Here is a 26,580-nt window from a genome sequence, read left to right as displayed (position 1 = left end):
CACAAGCAAGGCAGGAAAAGTCATCTGACGAATGCCAACGTGGACTTGTCAGGACAAATGTTAAACCAAAGTAATGCCCTGATGTAGCAGGAACACTGGACTGGTAAATGGAGATGCAACAGATGTTTTAGCCATGCCTTATGAAACTCCTAATATTTCCTCACACAGGAACTAATAAAACTAGATTGTGGTGAAAAGCTGTTGTACCAAGCCAGCTGAAAAAGAGTGCCCAAAAGGCAGCCCGCAGATGCTCACTGTTGAAGTAGAAAGCTGCATGGAGAGGACCTCCTTGGGAGTCTGTCCTGGACTGGCTTCTGCTCAGGATTTTCATTAGCAATGATGGAGCAAAGATCATTGTTATTGCACCTGCACATGACATGAGCCTGACAGAGACAAATGAGCAAAAGAACAGGATCAGAATTCAGGCTGGTGCTCGCAAACTGGAGGGATGGTGCAGAAAAAAAAATAGACAGAGGGGTTATGAGGAAACATTAACCAAAGATGAGCCAGCAGCCTCATGCTGCTGGGAGGAAGAGGATCACCACCAGGCTGCAGAGGGAAGTGTTTGGCTCCTGAGAGGCAGCAGGGCAGTCCTGGGGCTACAGCTGGGCCAGAAGCAATCCTGTATCCTGCCATTGCATGCCTGTAGCTCTACAGGATTAATGGCAAATGTCCCAAGAAGAGGGACCAGAAGGGCTAAAGACAGGATGGGTGACAATTGTCAGGATAAACTCTGGCATTTACGTTTCTGGAAATACTTAGAAACAGGTTAGGCAAACATTTGTCAGGAATGACATGCAGAGATAATCCAAACCCTGCCTTTGCCAAGCAGATGGAATAAAACAAGATTCTTCCTCAACACATCTTCCATGTTCCTCAAGGTTTACGGTGTTCGTGGAATGAATGCAGACTGAAGTGATATTCATGATTCAAGATACTTCAAACAGTTTCTGTTCAGCTTAGATCAGTGTTAAAATCCTTCTTTGCTTTCATATAAAGCAAAGCCATCCTTACTGGCAATTCAGGGTCAGACGTGAAGAAAAGAAACCAAGCTGGTTAGAGCCTGGAAAAATGTATTCTACTTTTGAAACCTTACTGACACCAGCATTAAGCTTTTAAATCTTGTGTTCTGCTCTGGCCAATTTCCTCTTTACATCTGAGAAATGCAATGAATATTCTTATGTCCTGAAAGAAATGGAAATAAGAAGCACAAGAAAAGTATAGCAGAGTCTTTAGCGACCTTCTTATTAGAAAGGAAAAATAGTTACTTCATATTCCAGTAAAACTGTACGACACGTTTGAATATGTCTGCAAGAAATGGCATTTACAGTTATCAAACACCTTTACTTCATTCCCTATGGCAATTAATTTAATTGCCATTAATCCCTATGTAATCCATTGTTCCAAGCCTTATTCTTTCATCAAGTGGCATGGAAACTTGTATATTAACTTCTTTGACTGTGGCCATGACACAATTTGTGTCACAGACTGCCAGCCTGATCTGCCAGCCTCTCAGAGTCTCGTCCTCACACTGCTGAGCAGGATGACCCCAGGAGCCTCAGGGAGAGCAGCAGCTCTGTTTTTCAGAATATATAATACACAGTTCGTAATGACATTAAAAATATATTTTTTAAATGAAGATATTGAGATGAGCCTCTTGCAAAAGAAACCCTAGCACCCTAGCAAATAAAAGAAATCTAAAGCAACTTCATTAACGTGACACAGCTGGAACAATTTTAATGATGTGTGCATTACTGCTTTCATTTTAATGCACTACTATGTGCTACCTAATCATGCACAAGAATTAGCAAAGATAATTATTAGGGAAAATGTCAAGTGGAAAATAATTGTTCTTGTAGTACTACAAAGGTTTCAGAAAAAAAGCAGCAACAAAAACCTCACAGACCAAAAAAAAACTCACTCCCCAAAAAATGTCAGTGTTAAAAACCAGTTTATCTACTATTCAAACTACAGTCTTGCTTAATCACATCACATCAAAGTAGTTGCTGAAGTGTGACAAAGGGCACCAGAAACAACAGCTTATCCAGCCACTACCTCTCTAATTCCCACAGAGGAAATGGGATTTCAACATCTTCCATTTTCTCCTTTCTGCTACCTTCATTAACAGCACATCAGTGTGGTTAAGAAACCTTGCCCTGGAATTCTCCAGCAATCACATTTTCATCCTCTCTTTTCCTCTTCCCCATGCCTCTCCTCTTTTTTTTTTTTTCCTTTTAAGTTGGAAGGAAAGAGACAAACCTGTTTGAATAAATGTGTGGGATGGTTTCTGTTGCTGGTTTGCTAATAGACATACTACTTCCCAAAAATCCCATGAGGTACTTGCAGGTTGATTCCCTGAGAGCCCCCGTATTATTGCAGTTATACTTTTCACTGTAATTATAACTTTAGGTTGGTGTTGTGTTGTTTTGGTTTGGTTTTGTTAGTTTCCCGTTCAGTTAATATATTTGATTCAAAGACTTCTTTGGGAAGAGACAACAATGAGTTAAAATCAGTAGATGCTGAGAACATCTCCCCCGGATTGTTACATCTCTTTTGGATTTACTTTCCTTCTTTTGTGGTTCTAACTTTTCAGCCCAAAAGCAGGAAGGTGTTGGAACTGTAACGCATGGAAGTGGGCTTCAATGCAACCTATTACTCAAAGTCATATCTGACATTACTCAAAGTACATAAACTGCATTTCTTTGGCCAAAAGCCTGCGACGTTAACAATATCCAGTTACACATACATGGTGAAAAACAATGACAGCCCTTGTGTTTTAAAGGAGTCCAAGCTATGAAAAAAAGCCTGTGAGGAAGTTCATGGCTGTTCAAGACTGCATCAGTCTAACAAATATCTCAAATGATGGTGTATCATGGATGAAACACTGGTGTCAGTCATTTTCCTGACAGTGTGTACGTATGAAATTACAGGGAAAGTAAGTCTAATTGCTTTAAAAGCCTTTATGAACTTTTGCAGAACTGTTTAGCTGAGAAGTACGTGCAACACAGCTGCAAAAATGCCCCTCAGAAACGATATAATGGCTACTGGACATGTATCTATTTGTTGGGAAATGACACCGTGCATTCCTTGTGTTTTGCCCTGGAAAGAACACCTGGCTAATTCCCTGCACACCTCTGGCAGGATAGGAAGGAAGAGCAGGAAATGGTATGAGTCAGGAGTGGATAAGCACTCCAGACACACTCCATTCAGAAAACACGTATTTTAGACTGACGTGTTGACACTGGTGCCCCAGGCAAATCCCAACTTTGGATATTACATTCTGCCCACCTAAGATTCCTCCCTGCAGTTTCCTTTCACAAAAATATACAACACTCTGTCTTGTGCTGCTGCCAGGGAAACAGTTACTAATCTTCTCCCTGAGCACCCAGTGCATTTCTGCCGTGGGAGGGGAATGCAGAGATGCATTTTAGGGATGCGTCGAGTAGAGCTGGCATCAGCACATTACTCTGTTGCAACAGCCTGGGTCTTTCTGGGTCCTACAACTGCTTGCTAAATCAGCTGTGGCAATCCTAGTAGGATTAGTCCTAGTCGGATGTCCTAGCAGGACATTGCATGTGTCAGGTACCATCAAAAGCAATAATTTTACAATTACTGTCCCTTCTACAAGGAAAAGTACTTTTAAACCAAATAAAAACTACAATGATTTTAAAGGAAGAAAATAAAAATGGGAGAAAAAAAGAAGTATTTTGCACACAAAATTTCATGATATACTGCAGTACAATATAAAATCTGTTGTTTTTGTTTGTTTGTTTGTTTGTTTTTCCCCAATCAGGTAAGCCTTTAAAGCTTTACCCAGCCAACAACGCAATCCACGAAACCCATTACCAACCCTCTGCTCACACAACAAAGAACAACTTCGCTTTTTACCTCTTGGTAATCTGAGTAGGATCCTGTAGGCCTGGATCCAGCTCGAAGATCTCGTTATCCAGCAGCCTTCGTAGCGTCACATCTGCCAGCTGCTCCATGATCCGGAATGCCTCAGCTATGTTGAGGAACGTGGAGAAATCGCGTTCTTTGTTCGGCGTGGTGACGCGGACGGTGTCGGTCATGAAGACGTTGGAGGTTCTTTCCAGCTTCTGGACCTCAACCCAAGGAATGATAAGTTTCACTGCCATTGCAGGAAGACCAAAAGTGTGTTAGAAATTCTGTTTAAATTGATCATATTTGGGAAATAAACAGATTCAGAAGGAAATGCAAACAACATTGGAGAGAATCATCTTTAAAGACCAAGGAAAAGATGAAACACCTGGTATTACTCTATGTCCATGTGCCTTTATTCCAAAAGACTGCCTTGCTGAGAATCCCCCCCCCCCCCCCCCCAAAATTTCACCTATATTCATAAGAAATGCTAGACTGAGGAGTCCCGTCTGTCAAAAACCTGCTGCAAGCTTTTGCTCTAAACTTCTTAACAAGTCACTTCTGCAGCTTTCTTCTTTACTACCAGAAGGAACAGTGGGTTTCAAGAGTAGGAAGAAAATAGGGAAAGGGTCTGTAATCTTCCAGAAGTCATGTTTTAGGCAGGTGGCAAACCTATTCCAATTACATGGACAGTATTTTAAATTTAAAAGACAGGTAACTTCCATGCGAAAGGAAATTTTTGCTCATGGACTTTTTATAGGGTTTAAGACTACTATAAACAGATCATCAAAGAAAGCCCCATAGGCATTGGGATATTTCCATTCTGCTTATTTTTTACTTAAAAGGTGTATGGGCAGATTTTGCCCTAAACTTTAAATGCAGTCAGAGTTGTTTATGGAAAAGAAAAAGTAGAGGACACTGTTCTCTATACTTAAACACTCCAGCAAATCAGATAAACACAGACAACTTATTTTACATATCCACTAAAAGACGTGACCTTCCACTCTCCTATGAATCTCTGGACAGAAATTAGGCTGGAAAAAGACTTAAAAAGGCTTAGATTAAATTTATACTCAACTGTTGGACGCTTCCCAGTATTCTCTGTGCCAATAAACTTCAAGACTATACTCCCTAACATCCCTGGCTGGTCTCCTGATGCCAATAAAATAATAAAAAGACAGTAATAACAAGCATTGTCATCCGTACATGACACTTATCCATGATCATTAGTTTTATAAGCGGCTACCCTCAGCAAGTTTTTCTGTATTACAAGAACCACAGCTGTCAAGATTATTTGCAGGTTAAATTTCTTCTTACTTAAATAAAGCACAGCTGCGTCAACACCCACAAACTCTTGTGAATGGTCCCAGAGTCATCTGGATCGGCACAGCCAAGGGGAGAAAGATTAACCAGCACTGTAGCAATAACGCTATTGTTCACGCAGGTCAAAAATGTATAGCCTGTGCAGTGTTTGTCATAGAAACAGCACAGCACGCTGGAACGGGCCCGACTTCTGACAAAAGGTACAAAGTCTTCAAGTTAAAAAAAAAAAAAGAAGTTCAATGATAAAAAAAAATGTAAAGAAACCCTGGCACGTCCTTGCAAGAAATCTGACATTCTAATCCACCCAAGTTCTGCAAATACTTCGAAGCTTAGATAAAAGGGGACTTGTCCTGAAAATATGTTCCATGTAGTCTATGCTCACATAAATTTCATGACAAGCTGAAAACAGGTTCCAGCATTGCATTCCAGGTCATTTCAACATAAAATAAAAGCAAGGAGCAGGCAACAGACTTGCCAGAAGCAGGAGACTTAACACTTTGCCTATAAAGAGATTTCAGGCTACAATTTCAGGGAATTTTTATAGAGTTAAAACACATAAAAGAACTATTTTTATTGAAACTCTCATATGGTGGTGTTGGTTTTTTTCTTCCCCAAAAAGAAAGGGAAAGAACACAATACATGTGATTTATTAGCAATATTCTCTAAACCAGGTTTAGCCAGATTTAATTTGTGATTACTACTTGAAAACAAGAAAGATAATAAATCATTTGTTCTACAGATGAGCAGTAGCAGCTTCTCAAATAGCAGTAAACGGAACTATGGTAAATCTGGAGTATTCGATGTAATACAAGCATTTCATAAATGTGTCAAAATACTGGGTTTCAAACAGAAGCGATCATCTTTATCAGAAGCAGGGAGCTGGGAAGCGTCTCAACATGTAATGCTTCCCAGCAAGCTATGGAGTTTTTTGGGATTTCACATTTCCATGAAAACACATGGAACACAAAGGCAATGCCACTGACTGTAACAGGGAATGAGCAGCTTTTTTTCCATGTTCAAAGTTAAAAGTTGCAAACAGATAGTTTTTTGGGCTTTCCTTTGTGTTTTCATAATGAATTATTATTGAAAGGGATGAGAAGCAATTTCATCCTCAACAACAGAGTGTGATGCTTTACTTCCAGTATTATTTAACGATCTGTGATATTGCATAAACAAAACTTCTGGAACGGTATGAAGGATTTTTCTCCCTACTTCCTCCTTCCCCCATTATCTATCATTAATAAGCATTATTTTTGCTTTGTGTGCTTTGGCAGACTGGCTATCTCCGGTTTAATGAGAAAAAGCCTGCAATGATAACAAGGAGAAACAATTCACGAAGGATATTATTTGAGACTAAGCTGAAAACAAGGAGATTAAAAGAGAACTCAGATATCTATAATGTATCAAGAAACTCCATCACACCCTTGCAAAAAGAAAAGATAAAGCAAAACTCAACTTCTGTATTTATAAGGAATAACAAACCTATCCGTATTTTAAATCTAACTCTGCCACCTTTTGCAGATATGACAAAATAACCGGCCCGAGATAAAATAGGAAGAAAGAACCTCTAACTCTAGCTATGTTCTTGTATGTTTTAAGTCCTAGAAATTGCCAGTTACTATCTTTCTATTTATGCACTATTTATGTTACTGCACTTTGTTTTTAAATCTACAGTTTTGTCTAGCCAGCCCCATCTTAAACCTGGCCAGTAAATGGCAATGTTTTCCTACTGCTATCGCTAATTTATAAATTCTTGCTCCACTCACAGTAATAGAGGTTTATATTACCGTCCTCAGTGAAGCTGCAGCAGGATGAAGAGGACTCAGAACAGCACCAATGTCACTGCTGTGCTTCCTGTTCTATTTTCAGTCCCGCAGCTAGCCTCACACATTTCTAGCACCACGCTCTCTTCCCCAGCCAGCGCTTCCTTTTCTGCCTTGCAGCCTGTCCCTGCGCTCGCAGCGGCGGTGCTGACAGCGGCTGCTGGTGTGTTCCCATCAACGTGGGAGGGACGGTTCCTGACTGACCGTTTTCGGCAGTAAAACTAGCTGTTGGAGAAGATGTAGGAGGTCTGCTACATTTTAAGCCTGCTTCACATGAAAAGAAAAAGAACTGGAGAGCAGCCGTGCCTGCGTGTTCTCGCAGTCTCATTTTTACTACTGGATTACTGCTAAAATGTAAACATAAAGGATGAAGTGAAAACCAAATTAAACAAGATCTTTCATCTGAATAATGAAAGTCTCAGAAACTAAACTTCAGAGCAGAATTACACTTCTCATAAAAATCCTAACTCTTTTTGCATTCGAAACCAGTTATGTTTATCTCTCTCCACAGTGTTAAGATTTCTTACATATTTACACTTACGTTCTTTGCCCAGGAAGAAGGAATAAAAACAGAGATGATTGATACTCAAATACAGCCAGCCTTGCCGAGGAACTTTTCCTTTCCAACAGCAGCAGGAATAATAGGTGATCAGTTTCTCCGCTTCAGGAAAATTAAATCTGGACTCAAATTTCACCAGGGCTTCTCGGAACTTTTCAGGGTCTTCCTCCTGCTCAGCAAGCTTACTGCTCGTTTCCTCTGCAATCAGAGCCTGATTCAATAACGAGATAACATATGATAAATCTACAGTATTCACATTCAAGCAAGTTACTACAAGCTACTCATTCAAATTTTAATAGCACAGCTCTTTCTGAAAAATAATTTCCAGCAGATTTGCAAATCTCACAAATGGATACATTTCTGCAGTGGTTGCATCTCATACATTTTGAATGCTTCCAAATCAAGACTTATAGGATTTTGTTTTATTTTGTTTTGTTTGGGGGGAGTTTGTTGTTTTGTTGTTTTTCAGTCTATCTGGCAAAACCACATATTTACAGTTTCATTACAACTTAGGATTGCTGGGTTTTGCTGTATTCAGAGAAAAGATACAGGAACGTTTTTGTATGCTGACCAGCACTATTTTGCTATGAAGAAGCAATGCAGTAAGACATCAATAACTTGTAACACACTCTAAACCATTATAAATGACTTCAAGAACATCTCCATGGATATTATAATCAAGTGCTGAGAATTTTAATAGCAGTATTACAACAAAAGAGTTAGGCAGAGGACAGAGTCTAAAACCTGGGCTTAAATTAAGTAATGAAACCTGAAGAATTTTAAATATCCGCTGTGCTAGGTGATCAGCTGCCACAGCACTACTGAGAAAGATTAATTTTATTCAAGCCTGTCAGAGCACTTAGATCCATGTTCTGTGCCAAGAGCAAGCCTCTGCACCATGAGCAGAAGCAGGCACAGCAAGTTTAACCTTTCAGCAAGGTGCAGCATGCCAAAATTGCTTTTTAAGATAGCAGGATAAAAACTAAGATTTGCACAGCGATGTTTTCTCTCTCCTCCCAAAGTTCAGAACCCACTGAGATCAAACATATAGCAGCAGGGTTGCAATTTGCCAGAAACATTTATGTTCCCATATATTTTCTGGACCAAAACAGTGGGTATAAGAGTGGAGAGCATCTCACTGAATGAAACTCTTACCAAGGAGAAGCCTGCAGCAGGACCTGACTTAGAGCAGTGCCCATGAGACTTGCATCACTGCCAGCCACTGACGAGTTCCTCTTGGATCATGTGTTTTCTTAAAAGCAGAACACTGGAGGCCACGCTTTCTAAGTTTTACTGCATGTGCTGGTATTATTTTAAGCCTTGTCTTCATCAACCGATTCCCCTAAAATTTTTAAATTCTACCTTTACTCTTCTAAAAAGATGCTCACTCAGACAACATGCAGCTAGCCAGCACCTTCACTGCAGTGCAAGATATTTTTCACCCACATCAGATCAAGATGAATTGGGTTTAAAAGTCACATCGTGGGTGAGGTGCCTGCTCAGATGGGATATCCTCCTGTTCCCCGTGGAGGCAGAGTCTTACCGTTGCGATGCCAATGGTAAGACTTGGCCAAAAGAAGAGTCCTTACTGTACAAGAACCTGCTACCTCTGTAGTACTGTTTGAAAATGCAGTGGTATAAATATTTTCCAGCTTTGTACGAGTCTGCCTGGAAACAGATTAGTGAGACCACTGATAAAAATCAAACGTGAAGAAGAAAAGTAGGTGCTTTTGATGATTAATTGCATTCAGGATGAACAGGAGCTAGGTCAGCACACAAAAAAATAACAATGTTTTGTTGGACAAAACCAAATATGACTGACAGTAACTTCCTGACATTATTTCTAAAACATCACAAGTAGTTGGGCAAAAGTAAGGCAGTTTCCTTACCTTTACTTTCCCTTTGACAAAACTAACAATATCTTCTTTATTGTCAAAAACAGACAAAGTATGGAGCAAGTTTTGTTCCAGCCATTCCCAGTGCTGATTTATCTCCTCCGCAGTGGCACCTAGAAAGTTAAAAAGTAACACATTAAAACTCATCCTACAAAATCAAAAGGAAGAAAAAAAAAAAAAGAAGTAAAAAATGTACTATTTTGTAAGAGAACATGAGAAACTGAACTTTCAACCTCAAAACTCTTAGTAGCAAACAGGTCAAAAAGGTCTAATTTGTAACAGTATAGCCAGAGAAAAACAGAAACCTTATTGTTTTAGGAAATTAGTTCTAGTGCTTTTTAGTTTTATCTTCTCAAGCGTTCTCAGCCAGCAAACGCTGCATTAAAAGTCGAAGCAGAAAAACCAGCAAAACCTCTTACTGATCGGTTAGAATACAGCTTATTTTGACATGGCATTCCTCAAGCCGCCACCATAAACTGCTCTTTTATGTATTGTTCCCCAAGGTCCCTGATCTTCCTTTCTCCCTCCCTTTGTATGGACATGCACACACACAACTGTCACACAAGCATGCACACGACATAGTTGTAATTTGCATCCTATCTGAAAAGTTTTCTATAATACTTAAGTATCTAAAAATAAAGGAGTTTGGGTCAAGAACACCTAGAAGGTCTGCAAGAGCACAATTTTACAGTTTGGGGGAGAAAAACAGTGAACAGAAAATCCCTGAAAGATAAAGATTTTCCAATTTCATGTGTTCACTCTAAGTCCAGGAACACTATTTCAGTCATTTACTGAAATAACCTATTCACTGAAGAAACCTATTTACTTTGGTTGCTTCTGCTTGAACCTGAACTGCTGCTGCATCTCATTGTGACAGAAAAGTTAGTGCAGGAGAGGCAACACTGAGGAGGATTAAGGGAAAATCTGAGCACTCTAGCTCTTACCAGTCAGTGGTTAAACATTACATGGGGAAAAAAAGTAAAGGCAGACTAAGTTGTTTATTCTTATGCCTTATTAGTGGAAGAAAGAAGAAAATTAGGTTGACGTAAGAGACATACAAAAATTATAAAATTAATCTCAGATAGAAGACCCATTATCTCAAAATCTGATTTGTGTGTCCATCGGAGATGCATCCCATCGCTTCACAACACAAATGATAAATTTAGCTAAGAATTTTCCACCCTCCTCTGCTCCATTTTCCATAAAGAATGCCAAGTGGCAGGGAAACTTTCCAAGCTTTAACTTCCTTGACAGGAAGGTCTTGCGATGGAACTTCATAAATATCATTAATCAAGGTTAGATTTTTAAAAAAATCAAGAAAGAAGAGACACTTAAATGGCCTCTTTGCAAGGAAATCAGATTATATCAATTGTTAAGGACACCAGAAACAGTCGTTTTGTATTGAAATGGCTGCACAAAGAAAATACTGAGTTGATTGTGTATGTCTGGGATACCTGAAAGACAACAAATATATGGGAGGGCTGGTGGGCTACCTCTTGGGAAATAAGAAGCAAGACATCTTTCACTGTAGCATCCCCACATGTAGTGGTTGTCCCCCACTGAGGCTACTGCTCTCTTTCCTGCCTGCATTCAGGTACCTCCAGAGGTTGTGCTCAGATACTGAAAGATCTCTTCACCCCTTTTATTTGGTCAGGCTTTTGGACCCTTGAGTTTTGGGACCATTCTTTATTTGTAATTTACACTGCTTGGCTTACTCTTAAAGTTATCCTGTGATTTCACCCAAGCCTTGACAACTTTCTCCTTATTCCTCTGCCCATGCCAATGCTCTGCACAGCACTTTGTTCCACCTTGTATGTAACTTCTTTATGTGTCTGTGCCAAATGTGTATTCAGTCTAACCACTGCCTCAACTCCTCATATTCCCTTCTTTAAACCCCTCTGTCAGCAATCCCTTGCTGTCCCTCTCCTAAATGCTATTTCACCTGGCTGTTTCCTGTGGTTCTCCTTTGCCCACATGCCTTCTGAAAGGAAAGACCTAAGTGGATCTGCACTAGGGCTGGGGTTAAGGTTTTTGTTTCGCCTTGCTGCTGTAGGATGACTAACCATCTGGGCTGAAACAGCTCTGCCAGAACAAGTGTGCTGGGCATGGATCAGGCTTCCTAGCAGCCCTCAGAGACTTGCAAGAGTCTGTAACACAGATATGACCCTTACGCATTAATTATCATTTCAGTCTGCAGCTCCTGGAACACAGGAGCGCCAACATCCAATTGGAAAATGTCGTTTTAATTAACTGCCTAATGACATGATGGCTATCCCTAATGCAGTTACAGCGGGAGACTGGAAGGAGTTGCTAGAGCTGCTCCTTGTCCTTGCTACATAGCAGGAACTTAATTTGACTCTCTGCCCCTTCCAACTCCAGTAACGAGACCCTAACACTGTGTTTATGCAAAGCAAAGAGCTGGGCAAGCAGCGATGGCCACTTCTGTGCTGGGGCTCCTGCAGGGCCCCAGGGAGAGGAGAAGTCCCGTGCAGAGCTGCAGCTTTCTAAGAAAAGGGTCAGGTCATGCTGTTCCTCCAACTGCTGCTGCCAAAGCCCGTTCTCCCCTGGATGCTCACGTCAGGGTTTCACAACAGAGATATTACTCAGAAACAGCTCCAGCTATCGTGGTTCTTAATTTCTGTGCAGCTCTGGCAGCGGCGTACGTGTCATGCCCTTACGGCATACAAAACAGATCCCTCTGCCTTCCACTCCATTACCGTAAATCTTGTTTTCTCAGTGGTGAGCATTCATTTAAGAGGGCAAAAGAGAATTCTAGAAAACATTAATCAAGTAAGTTCATCGCAGCAAAACCCTTAACGGTTCCAGCCAGGCAAGCTTTTGATTTGTAGTTCTTTTAATATAAAAAACCTTTGGGCAAGAAGAATGTGGACAGGGCTAAGATCAGTCCCTGGAAGGAATATTACATACATTCAAATGATTAAGAAGCCCTTGACAGCAACACTTACTTTTACAATGAAAGCCAACCAGCTTCATCAGAAGACTAGAACAGCATGAAGCTCTTAAATTTCTCCAAGAGGTAGCATTATTTTTTTTTTTAAAAAGGGAGGGGAGGTGGCAAGGGGTGGGGATATCAAGCACAGAGCAATTGCAAAACCAAGAAAACCAAGCCACAACAAAAATAGAGCAAGCAAACTTTACACAAGCTTCTTTACACAAGCCTGGCACAGGAAAAAATCCCAATATCAATGGGGAAATGCAGAGGGACCTCTGCTGTAACCAAGGAACAAACGTTGAATGAGCTTGTACAGGGGCAGGGTGCAAATACTCAGATTGCTCCTATCATTTGAGGGGCTACTGTGCCAAACAGCTTCAACAGCATGTCTATTAGCTAACTATTTCATGGCTTGATCCATGCAAGACAGGAAAGGAAAACCTGCTCTAAATTTCAATGCTAGGATTTTGCAGACTGGAGAAGAACGGATGAGAACTGCAAACTGGTCAAATAAGGACTGTAAAGTGTTCGTTCAGGTGACCTTTAACATGCCTCAGTAAGGTTGCTGCAATTCCCATCCACATCAATTTCCTGAAGATGGGTTTGACTTCCAAAAGTTGCAGAAAAGGAATTAGTGCAGAACAGACCCAGCAGTTAGACATTCTCCCCTGCCAACTCCATTTATCACCTACCTCACGTAAGATCTTCTAAGCGTTCCAGTTATACTTGATTATAATCAAATGTTGCAAGGCATTTCACAGTTAGCAAGCAAAAGACAAGACTGATGAAAGCCAAGACTAAATAGCTTCTTGCTGTAAGGAACTTTCACTGCCGTACAAAAAGATAAGCATACGAGCAGAACCACACCATTTTGCAACAGATGGAAGATTAACGCTAACACCCTCACCTAAACAGGCTTTCTATCGAAACTTCATTTTCCCAGCTAACGTTTTCTCATGATGAATACTTGGGACTCTAACCAAAGGTTAATTTGGTTGTTAAATGAGCTATAGCCGAGAGCTTCACACCCGCACACCACCAGCTGGGGTTACCTTGAGCTTCTTGGACATGCAGGTGCTGAGCATGCTCAGAATCGGTTCGTTTTTTTTCGTGTGTGACTCACCAATAGCTATGGCCCAGTAAACTTCTGATCCGCTCAATAACTCACCACAAGCAATGGCAGAGTAAACCTGCGAGCCTGGGACTTGCAGCAAAATTCGGAAGGGCGCGACACGCGCGTTCGAATCCAGCACGGCATCCAGGGCTCCCACCAGGCGACCTGCGGCCACACACATACACAAAAGGGGGAGAAAAAAAAAAAAGAGAATTAGAGCCAACTTTCACGGCTGTCAGTTCTGCAGCCCTCCAGTCTTTTCACACCTCAGACCAGCAAATTAAAATAGAGAACTTAACAATAGTCCGGTGTGGCAATTCACACAGGCTCAAAAGGCAAGAGGCAAACCAGATCTGAAGATCAAAAGCAGAAGAAGCGATTTTGTGTTTCCTCTTTTGCCTCATGTGTACGTACATACAGCCACAGAACTGCAGCCTTCCTGGGGGAACCGGAGAGGTTACCGTGCCGGCCCCTGCTCTGGAGCTGGATCAATGCACCTGTGCCATAAACCGTGTTCATCTAACCTGTTCTTCAAAACCTCCCACAACCGAGATGCAACCACCTCCCAGCAAGCCCCTTCCACTATTGCCATGAGGTATTCTCACAGCAAAAACAAACAAACAAGGCAACCACCACAATCCTGAACTGTCTCGCTGGAAATGAATCCTGCTCCCCAGAACACGGAGAGTAATTGGTCACGGATGTTTTTGATGTTAATACTCGACATACTGAAAGAGTATCAGCATCGTTCCCCGCTGTTTGATGCTTTCTCTTGTCCTAAAGAAACCCCAGTTGCCTCTCGTCTTCCTTACGGGTCATGTGTGTGAACCAGCTCATTGTTCCTGAGCTTATCTCTAAGCTGACGCTCAGAACTGGACGTGATGCTGTGCAAAGAGCACAAACCACCTCCTGTATCTCGCGTACCCGTAACTGTATCCAAGAAAGCTTGCAGGAGTATCCCACTGCAAACTGGCACTTGACTTAAAGAGTGGTAAACTAATTTCTGGGAGTTGGAGCAACTGCAACCAGCCAGCGGGAGCTGCTGGCCTTTCCCCTTACCTCCTCCAGCAGGCAGAACCAAGGTATGCAAGGAAAAGTCACTCAAGTGCCACAATTTGCAAGCTGGCATATTAAAGTAACTCAGCATTGGGTATTGGCTCCCATCACTTACAAAAATTGATTTGTTGCATCTACAGCTTTTCGTCAATGCTGCACTTTTTCTTTGCATGTTTAATTTTTCCAAGCTAAACGCTGTATTTACAGCTGTAGTTTTGCTCCTTTGCCATCGATTCAACACCAAATGAACCGGCCAAAAGTTTTGCCAGCCCTTGGCGTCACTTTCAGTTTTTATAATTGCATTCAGCCAGCCCGTTATCTAAGTGATTAATGGGAACAATAAAATGAGACCTACAAAGTCCTGGTGTGCAATGCCTCCTCACCCGGACAACAAGCCACTGGTAATTAATTTGAGTACAGCACAAGAAAGCAGCAGTGTAACCACTTTCTGGTCTAGGAGGTGTACAAATCGCATGCGAATGGCACCAAAAACCTTCCAAAAGCAAAGGTAATTACATCACCTACTTCCTCCTTGCATTCACACATCCTGGTCATGCCTTCAAAGCCAGGCAGACGTTGGACACGAAAACGTTTTAGATGTAGACCGTGAGATACTCAGCAACAACTCGCTTCTCAGCTAAATGCTCATCGAGATATAACACCCATATGTTCAAAATGGGGACCCGAATTTGGAGAAAAGTACCTTATAAGATACCAGAAAATGCTACATGCCCTTCTGTAACTGCAAGACCAAAAAACTAATAAAACCATCCAAGTATTAAAGGTAGCAAATTATCCGTGCTCACAGAAAACACAGCATCAGCTTCGGTGCACAGTCCTCAAAATAGCTGGATGAAAGCCTGTAGGATAGGATCAAAGGATGCAGAGCACAAAACTCTGGTCTACCTTTCAAATTGCAAAAAACTTGAGACATTACAAGAAAAAAAAAGAAATTTACGAAGTGCTGTTCATGATTTCCCCTGATGATAGTGCTAGGAGAAAGATTTCTTTTTTAATTTCCCTAAAGTCACTGAAAAAAAAAAGTCAGCTAATAGTTAGTGCTATGAAAATCCTGTAAGAACACTTAATGAACATCTGATTCATGAAGAACTTGTTTTCAGAAATTACAAAAAATTGAATCAAAGTACAGAAGGAGCTGCTAAATTTGTTTTTACTTCTTAGCCTGTGCAAAATTAATTCCCTTTTCTGTTCCTGAATGACTGACAAGAAAAACCAATTCCTCTTCTCATTGTTTACTTCTGCTTACAATTTCCATCTTGCTTATCAACTATTACCAAAAAAAAAAAAAAAAAAAGAAAAAGCTTCCCCCTTCAACCAAGAACCATGCAAACAAAAAATCGTGTCCCTTGCATAAATTACCCATAGCTACAACATGAACCAAGGTCTGTGCTATTCTGCTGCTTCTGCATCCAGAATAGAGCCCAAGCAGCAAGCTGGTTCAGTACAGCCTCATGACTACAGTTTAGCATCCTCACTTCTACACAGGGTCAGCCTCGTGTGGAATTGGTGTACGAGTGCCAAAACATGAAGGAGAGACTGAGAGAAGCAGAGTGGGGGAACAAGACCTTCCAAGAGTGTATTTGCAAGGGCATAAAAAGGATTCAACACTAATAAATACATCCAGGCTGACCACAATTTACAGAATCCCAGAATCATCTAGGTTGGAAGAGACCTCCAAGATCCCAGAGTCCAACCTCTGACCTAACATTAACCAGTCCTCCACTAAACCATATCACTGAGCCCTACATCTAAACGTCTTCTAAAGACCTCCAGGGATGGTGACTCCACCACTTCCCTGGGCAGCCCATTCCAATGCCTCACAACCCTTTCGGTAAAGAAGTTCTTCCTAACATCCAACCTAAACCTCCCCTGGCACAACTTTAGCCCATTTCCCCTCATCCTGTCACCAGGCACATGGGAGAATACAGCAACCCCCACCTCGCTACAGCCTCCTTTAAGGTACTTATAGAGAGTGATAAGGTCGCCCCTGAGCCTAATTTAGTGGAAACTGAAGTAGAATGAAAATGACTAAAACTAGAGGCAAAAATTTTTAAGTGTAAGTTGTCTCTTATTCACTTGGAGTAACACCGAAGCATTAAACGACCAAAAAATCCCTGGACAAACACGCAAGAAACTTGACACAATTCACTGACTTTGTAACATACTTTGAAAAATACCTAGCCTGTGAGCAAGCACCTTTCTCATTCTTCCACAGAAGGGCCTCTCATAAAATATATACAGGGTCTCTTGCTCACAGATATACATAAATTATACAAGGGTTTTCTGGTGCACATGCTGATGCATTTGTATGCCTTCAGCTAGGCTGAAGCAGACAAGTGACAAGTGACAGTGAAACCCGTTATACCTATAGGACAGTCAAAAACTAAAAGGATTCAGAAGCAGAGGGCATAAAGAGAGAAAGACTGCTGCATGGGTTTCTTTCCCAAAGCTCCCACAGATTTTTGTTTTGTGGGACAAGGCTTGTGGCAGGAACTTAAACTTCCAAGTACCTCTTTCCCCTTACATGTCACTCTACCAACTTCTCGTCAGCTTTTTGACCTCCCAAGATGCAGAACTATTTCAGGGAAGCAGCTAACTGTGCAGGGACTGCATTTCGGGAAGCCGCAGACACAGGTTTGAAAGGACGTCTGCTAAAGAGTACCAAGAGAACATCGCAGGTTCCTCAAAAGGGGCAAGGTTCTTCACACCTAAAGGACACCCCCAGGATAAAATTCCTACATACATCTCAGGCCTAATGTATGCTGCTGACAAATATGAAGGAGGTGGCAGAAGTGGAAAAGGAAATTTTTGAAATAGCTTTATTGAAATGACACATTTTGCCTCAATATATCAATCACTCTAGCTGCAAGCTGGATTTTAGACAGAGGGAACGTCTGCCTGTACCTTTTCAGAAGAGAGCCTATCAATCAGAACTGAAAAACTTAAATAAACTCAAGTTTAAAAATTAGCAAGGAACCATTCTGTAACAGGTAGGTAGTGTCTCCCTTGTACAGAGGTCAATCTGTAACTAAGTGGAATGCCAGCAGGATTTCGTGCACCGTATAATCAGATTTTGCTATCCAAGGAAATACCAACTGAGTGATGTAGAACAAACTTGTTGAGCATTTTTTCACTGACAAAAAAAAAAAAAGTCAAGGTTATTTTATAAAGAACTGGCTCTCGGATGCATCAACAAAAGTGCTTCACACTTCTTTTCATCTTTAAAGACAAATTTCCTTATACCCCCACAGAAAGATAAGAGATCCCATTACAAGTTATTCCGTGTCATGCCCATAACTAATCTAGACAAAGGAACATGCATACAGTAAATTAATCAACTGAAACTGGTTTATGAAATGGTTTGTGTTGGAAGGGACCTTAAAGCCCATCTAATTCCACCCCCCTGCCATGGGCAGGGACACCTCCCACCAGCCCAGGTTGCCCAAAGCCCCATCCAGCCTGGCCTTGAGCACCTCCAGGGATGGGGCATCCACAGCTTCTCTGGGCAGCCTGTGCCAGGGCCTCACCACTCTTTGAGTGAAGAAATTCCTCCTTACATCTAATCTAAATCCACCCCTTTTTTTTAGTTTAAAACCATTATCCCTTGTCCTATCACCACACTCCCCAACAAAGAGTCCCTAGACCATCCCTCTTACAGGCCCCCTTTAGGCACTGGAAGACTGCTATAAGGCCCTATAGATAAAAAATATAAGATATATAGATGTAAAATATAAGTCCCTGTAGATATAAAATATCTATTACTTCCACCTTTTAGGACAATGCTCAAGAGACAACCCAAGACACTAAGAGTTATGCCTAGCTGAACAGCACACAAGTAAATGTACCCCCACACACACATAGAACAAGGAGACCATTTCTGCATGCCTCCATCATATTTTAAAGACCTTAAAGGGAAACTTTTCAGAACTACTCGAATGCCTTCCCATACATGGGCTGGTCACTTCAGCAGTAAGACAGAAGGACTTGGACTGATCATTTAGGAGTCTAGGCCCCATATATTAATAAAGTCCTCAAAAAATCAGGCAAAAGAGCAAAGCCACTACAATTTATTTGCACAAGTAAAATAAAAAAATAAGAATCAGAGTTAAATAGAAGGCTAAGTCACAAGGAAGATAGCAATATCACCATACTGTGCAATGTTACCGTTGAGGTCCTGGTCCCCAAGGCCATTTGCTTAACACAAACTTGGACATCCATCACAAAGCATGGGGTGACATACAGTGTAGTTCAAAGGCAACGTAATACACAGGATCTTCAGTCAGCTGGTAGGAAACTCTGACAGTGCTTTTAAAATGTAGGGTGCAGCATGCACATGGCAAGGAGGCACCTCTTCCACCAATGTGCCACACTGCTGAACCTCCCCAAAAGCAGGTGCTTACACCCACTCTCCTAAAACCAGACAGGTCACACAGCAGTCAGGGTCCAACCTGCACTTTCAGCATTTTCAGTAATGGCTTTGGCCACCCTACAAACAAACAGGCCACAGCCAAAATCTGAAGCAGAGAGAAAACTGCCCTTCCAGCTCTCCTTGGTCTGCTTGAAAGAAAAAGAAGACTTGAGGTTTCCGTTGTACTATATAAACAGGCACAGCTGGACAGGCGTGCCTTAGTGTATCTGCCAAATCAAGGCATCCAGAGAAAATGGGCAGAGGATCACCACAGCACCTGGACCCAAATCTTCCTGCAGAGATGCCCAGTTCCTCCCCAGCGGATGTTCATCTCGGTTGGCACAGAAGCTGCAGGCAGCTGGGGCTCCGTCAGAAAAATGATAACATCAGGATGTCTCTGGGGACTGTGATGACTGGTGGCTGCTCTGGAGGACTACTCAGAAGAGGACCACCTATATTATGTCAAAGCCCTGCGTTAAGTACTTGCTCTCTTTATTGAATCAGGTAGGGTTATTTTTATTAGACACAACCACCACCGATGCTGGATTCAAGGATTTACGACGACAGCGACAGGCTCTCACCCCAGCACAAAGCTATAAAGCATGATGCATGCCTCCGAATGCATCCTTGGGAGCTCAGCACTGCCTTTTACCGCTGCTCACTACCTCTGCTCCCCCATCAGAAACATGGAGGCAAAAAGAAAAAGAAGTCTGGGAAATAAAAGCAGCAGCTTGGCAAAATGCATACTCTACTCAACAGGACGAAGTTCTTACAAAGAAGTGGAAGGAGCTAATGGTGCAGGTTGCTTCCCAGCAGATGCAGCTTTGCAGTGAGAGTTAGTAGCTACAAGTGGCACTCTTGGCTGCTCAGGCATGAGAATTTGGAAGGAAAAAAAAAATGTAGAAGAAGGGCAGTTTTCTTGCCCAGGGCAGGACTAGGAGATGAAATACCCTGAGGAACCCCTTGGCACATCTTCACCCTGATCTCCTGCATCTTGGCAGGGCAGCCACTCATCCCGTAGAGGCTGGACACAGCCCAGGACACTGGGTAGGGAGCTGCTGCTTGCCAGAGGTGGCTGCTCCCAGCAGAAACATCTGAGGCCTTCTCTACATCTTGATACGATCTTAAAGTTCAAACCACAGGTGTTTAGCAGGTTGTTACTTTCACTCAGGCCTCCCTAAAAGCTATGTTTATGTTAGATAAGAGCACCACGAGCTGTGAAGGCCACCAACTGGCTTAACGCCTTGGCTTGACACCGGACATTGTCTTGTTGGATTCTGCTAAATTATATAAACAGCTTTTGATACAATGCAGCTTCCAGACAGAGCATCTCTCAAGAGGCTTTCTTCCACCCTCCAAAATAAAAGCTACAGAACTTTTTTTGTGTAAGGTCATAAGAAATTTCAGCGTAATGGCTTAACGCTCCGAGCAGTTAACCTGGGGAAACACAAGCACTCAGGCCCTTCAATTCCTTTCAGTCTGTGCTTTGTCGGATCAAACACTGCCACTTCGTAATTTTTTTATTATTACTTTATTTATTTTTAAATCTTGACCATAATGGTACATTGTTTAATCACCGTCCCCAGCCTGCATGCTGGGCGAGAGCGCGGCCTGGCCTGGCTCCTGCGCCATGGCGACGCAGGGCGCGCTCGCAGCATGCCGGGCCAAACGCCTCACTTCTCTCCTCGCAACAAGTGTGCGTGGCTTTCTACCTGAAAACCTACAGGAATTGGGACATGCAAGCTCGCAGCTCCATAAATTACCCGACACGGGACGCTGCTCCAGGCACTGTGATAAAAAACGTGCCTCACACTGTTGGCAGGTGGCATAAATAACACTAAAGGGAACAGGCCAGTGTTACTTAAACTCTGCCACCACACACGCTCAATGATTTTCCTGTCTTTTTGTGGTCCATTTGGACTCCACAAGAGGAAAATAAAGAGCTGCTGTAGCTGCTGACTGGCTTACAGCATTGCACAGGCTGGTGGTCTAAACAGATGGGGCCCAGATCCCCCTCTCCATACACAGGTGCATCCCCACCTTTAAAACAAGGAGGCTGAAATACAGATAAAAACAGGCAGGCAGAAGGAGCCAGAGCAGCGCACAGTCAGGTGCAAAGCTGGGAGTCAGAAATGTGAGTGTTGAGCTTTGCAGGATGAAGCCTGGCCTCCCTGTTGCAACCCCTGCTGCAGGAGGCAGCCCCCAGGCCAAGCACTCTGCTGGGGAGAAGCCACCCGCATGGGAAAAGAGCTTGTAGCATGTTACTGGAAACATGAGGAAAAAAAATAAAAATGGAAAGGGTAGAGGAAAAAAACCTGCCGATCTGAATTCCAGCTGTGGGCAAGGCTAGATAACGTTTTGATGAGAGTTCAAGCTTTCAGTAAACTATTTGCATTTCCCCCTGTCCTTGTGCAAGGTTCCAAATAGCTCGTCCTTAAAATACAAAGTCATAAATACAGACACTGGGCACTAATAACTATCCTTTATTAGCATTGTTGATGTGTCATCTTCCTTTCCTCAATCTACTACATCCAAAATACAAGGGTTTTTTTTTGTAATTAGAACTCAAATTTAACCTTTGTCTATCAGTAGATACCAACATGCTTTGGCACCTTACACATATTTTCATCTGAAAAGGCAACTTTCCCTGATGTTGGTAGATGGATGGGTTTTGGGTTGTATCAGGACGGATCTTTCAATACGCTACTCACTTTGCCTTTTACCCCTCCAGAAGGTTAAAAATATATATATAATGCATTTGCTTTCTCTACTAAAAACCCAAGCCTTGACTGCATTTTTGACCTTCTCCTGTTAAGAGTGCAATAGATGAGAACAATCAAGCTGGGATTCCTGCCTTAGCCATGGGAACCTTCAACTTCTGTGGTCTCCCTCCTGCCTTTCTCTGAATGTACGATTTATTTTTTAGCCTGACCTTGGGAGATGAACAGGACTAATAAAAGCTGATGTATACAGGACAATTACAGTATTATTTGGACTGATGAGTATGAAAGAGGAGCAAAACATCTTTTGCTTTTTAATTCCCCCCTCAAAAAAGGGCAGAAAGCTTACCAAGAGTCATCTTGTTGTGTGCATTAAGATTTCAAAATCCAATCAAGGGGAAAACAAGGAACAGAGCTCTTACCATGTAATTAGTCAAGATCTCTACTCACAAGCAGGATGTGCTCTATAGATCAGTTTGAAAAACAGCACCCTGCAAGAACGCTATTTAGAAAAGAAAATAAAATAAAGATGGGGGGGTTACTCAACTACTGGCAATAGCTTAAGTGTATTTACTATACCTACCACATTTATTTTTATTAAAGGAATAATAAGGTTCAGATTCATATACAGAAGATGTTTCTTTTTGCCAGGATATGATTTGATATTTTAAGGTTGTGAACTGTAAGGGCTTATAAGATCTCAAGGAGAAACAGATTTCTCTGTAAAACGTTCATCTTCTGAGAAATAAAAAACATTTAGGACCATATCCATCTTAGAAAATGCCCTGAGATGAAAACAGTTGGAGGCTGTAAGAAAATCTGGGGGAAATATCATAACTGAATTTAAAAAACGGGTAAAACAAGAACAAAATATAATCTTTTATTGATCTATTTCAAGCAAGAAGAGGCACTGTACCTCAAAAAAATAAAGACAAAAAGCTGCTTGAAACAGTTTACAGACTTCAGAGTTTATTTTAAAATTTTATTTAGCATTATTTATAAAAGGAAAAAAATCACAATTACTTAGAAGGATCTTGAGTGCTTTTTATATACTAAGAGTGTGCAATGTGAAGTACTGTGTAAACAAACTGCAAAGTTAGCTGCTTGGAAAGAGTGAAAAGCTACTCTTAATCCAGTGCCCACAATGAAAACATTCCCAACAAGTCTCAGAACATGCAGCTTTGCTGTCAAAATGCACAAAATGAACCTGATCAAACAGGAAGGTGAGTGAAGCTTTCAGCACCCCCCAATAAAAACAGAAGTAGTGATTCACTTACATGCTGAGCCATTGTGCACTATCCTACCAGAAAGGATTTGACTACTGATGGCATCTGAAGCTTATCATTAACACGTAGCCTTGGAGCCAACAACATTGGCAAGTACCAGATCCAGCTAACTTAGACCTATTAATCGTGGCCTAATGACAAGTCTTTTTGTCATTATCTAGGGAGGTCTCCAGTAATGGTGAAAAAAAAAAAAATCTATAATCAACATAAATTAATGAGCAAATTATTTCAGGAAAAAAAAAAAAAAAAAACTGATTTCAAATTAATTTAAAAATTAGTTGCTAATTAAAAAATTCAGCTTCTCTACAGTATTTCTAAAACATTACCAATTTCCTTCTTGAGTCTCTAATCCAACAAAGGTCTCAAGTAGAGATCCAGGCTAACTGGCAAGTTAAACATTTACTCTAAAAACATATCCCTCAGGAAGACATGAAAAGAATTACTCCGGTCAGGTAATGAACAGTTAAACACCGCCTCCATCATTTTTTGTACCTACTGTTTGCAAACCTGCTGTACATTCAGCAACTGCCCTAGAAGACAAATCAAATAACAACAGCAAATATAGTCTCTCTCTTACCAACATCTGCTCAGAGTCTGAGTGAAACACACTACTCAAAGAAAGAAAGGCAGACATGGAAGGAAAACACTTTCCTGTGACAAATCTCCTCTAGTCCATCCTTCAGGAATTAAATCCATATAAAATATACCCTGCAGCTGTGCTAACTTGCTCTTATGTAAGGGATAAAATGCCCTGGGTAAGGAGAGAGAAGCGTCCTAGAAAAAAAAAAAACGCAACCATGAGAATAGGGCAATAAAACAGATGTCCTCTCGTAGGTTGAGGGAAAACATCAGGTTGCAGTAACAAGTAGAAGGGCAGCTCAGGTGTGGCACAATCCTGGCACTGCCATTTCACTCTGCCTACAGCAAGTTATGTCGGGTGGTCCACAGCACCATCTGCACACTCTGCTTATGAAACCTAAGTCTCCTCATTGTTTTTTTTTTTACCTTGTTGATCCCGGATGGACTGAAACACAGCTTGAGCATATGCAGCCCCAATGCAGGAGCTGAGAGACCCTCTCTGATGGAGTCACCTGCTTTCATGACACGTACAGGGTCTTTGCCTCTTTCAAACACCTACCCTTCTGCCAAGCCTCGCTGCAACTGGCCAAGGCTCAAGTGACTGAAGGGAAAAGAAAACAGATAACATTCTCACTTAAGCTTTGTTTCACCAGCAAAGCAAACAAAATCCAAGTTATGGCTCTCCGGCTTGGCAGACCATATTCTGAAATACAGAAACATTTCACTGACCTTCGTCTCCGTCCCTCTGGGCAGGTACCAGTAAGCTGGCTCTATGTTCACGTACAGCAAGAATCGAGACCCAAGCTCGGCACCAAAAGGAAACAGACTGAGCAGCCAAGCCAAACTGTTTCTCAGTACAGGTCTCCATTTTGATTGTCCCAAGTAAAGAATTGGGAAAAAATAAAAATAAAATAAAAAATAAAACCAGCTGCCTACCTCCAGCTATGCTTAACGCGCCTACACACTTGCTCTTTTGTTACAGGACTCTAATTTCTAATCCCTTCTTAAATACTGCTATTTCCAAACCGTTTCACAGACTGTCAGAACTTACAGCTCCCTCAGTAAATGTTTTCGGAGGCAGGAGCGGCTCGGCTCTGCCAGCCAAAAGAGATTTTGTGCAAGCCAATTCGGCAAAGCGATTCACCTGGACGCAAAGCGGGGAGCGAAACCGTGCGTTTTGGTGTACGCTCGTGAGCCTCCGCCGCGAGGAGTTAACAGTTGTGGGTCTGAGACTCATGATCGCTCCTGGACCCAAATCAAGCAGCTGTAAAAGGTTATTTTTAACTCTGGAAGCTAACCCACGATCACCAAGGGGTGGCCTGCGGGTTCCTGGCTTTGGAGGGGGGGGGCCGGGGAAAATCGTTTGCCTGAGGGTCCCGTCCGCTTTAGCAGGGCTGGCGTTTTGTTGGATATCTACTGCTAACCTGGGATATGGGGGGGCAGAACAAAGTTTTTAGGAAGCTGCGCTTGGGACAAACTGATAAAGTAACAGCGACAGTGTGGGAAGCGGCACCAGGGGCAGCGAGAGGTTGCGGGAACACCACAATCACACCCGGCAACTCGGGCTCGTTTCACCCGCCGTGTAAAACACCCACCGTGCACACCCCGGAGCAGCCCCCCGGGCCCCTAAATCTCCCTAAAAGCCCCGATTTCTCCCCCAAAAACCCGGAGCAGCCTCGGGCAGGGGCTCTCCAGCAGTGCCTCGGGACCAGCCGAGCCCGAACAAAGAGGCCGCTCCCGCCTCCCCGCAGCCTGCCCCGGCCCCGCCGGCAGCGGGCACCCCTCGCAGCCCCCTGCCCGTGCCCGCAGCCCCCTGCCCGTGCCCGCAGCCCCCCCGTGCCCGTGCCCCCAGGTACCCGTGAAGCGCCCTCCGGCGTCGCCGTGCCCCCGACGGCGCTGCAGCACGAAGTAGCCGCTGCTCTTCTGCGTGACCCAGAGCTTCAGGGCGTTCTTCAGCAGCACCTCCTCGGGCTTCAGCCACATGGCGACCACCCCTCGGCCCCGGGTCCCAGTCTGGGACCCCCCCCCAACCCCAAAAAGCCGCCCTCACATCGCCCCCCGCGGGCTGCGCCGCGCCGGCTGCCTCCGAGCGGGCCCGGCCGCCGGGGAGGGGCCGGAGGAGGAGCCCAGGGGCCGGGGGCGGGGACCCCCGCTTCCATATTCAGCATTTGGGCAGCCGGGATCCCCCCCAAACATGGGATTTAACCCAAAATCCCAAAGCTGAGAGGGCTCGGGAAACTGTGCCCTGAATTTCTGAGCTCCCTGTTCCCTGTGTCTGGGCGGTGGGAGGTGGGCGTGTGGACTCGCGTCCAGCTGCCAGTGGAAATATTGGGCAGGCAAAAGTGTGGTTTTTAACAGATTACCCCAATCTGGTAAACACGGCAGTGCCTGCGTCTTTTTACAATTTTGGTTTGAAGCATTGCTTTTGTCTCCACAGCCAGCGAGCGTTGCGAGCGTCCTACTTGTCAGACATAAAAATAAAGGCTATTAGATGGAGGAGATGATGGGCATCCACGTTACAAAGTCTTTAAAAATTAATGGGAGTGCAAGAAGGGGTTATTTCAAAGGCTCTTGCAGGATAAGAATAGCTCAAGAGTTTTCCCTTCCCCCAAAACTATCTTGAAGACATGTAACTTGGCTTTTTAATGCCCAGTGAGGTATTTCTTCTCTTTTCAGATAGTTGATTATTAACTTCCATTCTTGTTTTGTTTTGTTTTGCTTTTTACATTCAGCTCCATTTTTTGAGCACACTGGTTTGAGTCCTAAATGGGAAGGGGACCAAGAGGACTGCTGACCTTTGAGTTGCTTTAGACCTCGAGAGCTACACAGCGTGTTTCAGCATCCCATGTCACGCATGTTGCCTTCAGTAACGCCGTCGTGAGATCTGCCGAGCACTTCTTCAAAGTCACAGGCTCTGTAACCACATCAAAGTCGGCCTGACAATCATTCGTGGAAGGAGGTTGA

The 26,580-nt window shown here is 42.8% G+C and overlaps 1 protein-coding gene across 2 annotated transcripts in view; it reads right to left on the bottom strand.

Moving 5' to 3' along the window:
- Window positions 1-25,718, bottom strand: part of TBC1D8 (TBC1 domain family member 8) — a 46,251-nt gene extending 20,533 nt beyond the window's left edge. The window contains exons 1-5 of one of the 2 annotated variants that reach the window (XM_068680438.1): window positions 25,473-25,718; window positions 13,556-13,711; window positions 9,474-9,592; window positions 7,567-7,795; window positions 3,889-4,129 (exon numbers count right to left, since the gene is read on the bottom strand). In XM_068680438.1, the coding sequence (XP_068536539.1) occupies window positions 3,889-4,129; window positions 7,567-7,795; window positions 9,474-9,592; window positions 13,556-13,711; window positions 25,473-25,599 (872 nt within the window). In that variant the 5' untranslated portion in view covers window positions 25,600-25,718. The remainder of the gene's footprint in view (window positions 1-3,888; window positions 4,130-7,566; window positions 7,796-9,473; window positions 9,593-13,555; window positions 13,712-25,472) is intronic. The other variant, XM_068680446.1, reaches the window with a different exon arrangement.
- Window positions 25,719-26,580: the final 862 nt, after the last annotated feature.

This window comes from Anas acuta, chromosome 1 (assembly GCF_963932015.1).
Source record: "Anas acuta chromosome 1, bAnaAcu1.1, whole genome shotgun sequence".
Lineage (NCBI taxonomy): Eukaryota > Metazoa > Chordata > Aves > Anseriformes > Anatidae > Anas > Anas acuta.
Note: the sequence above shows the minus strand (reverse complement) of the source record. Positions and strands in the feature narration are given on the sequence as shown.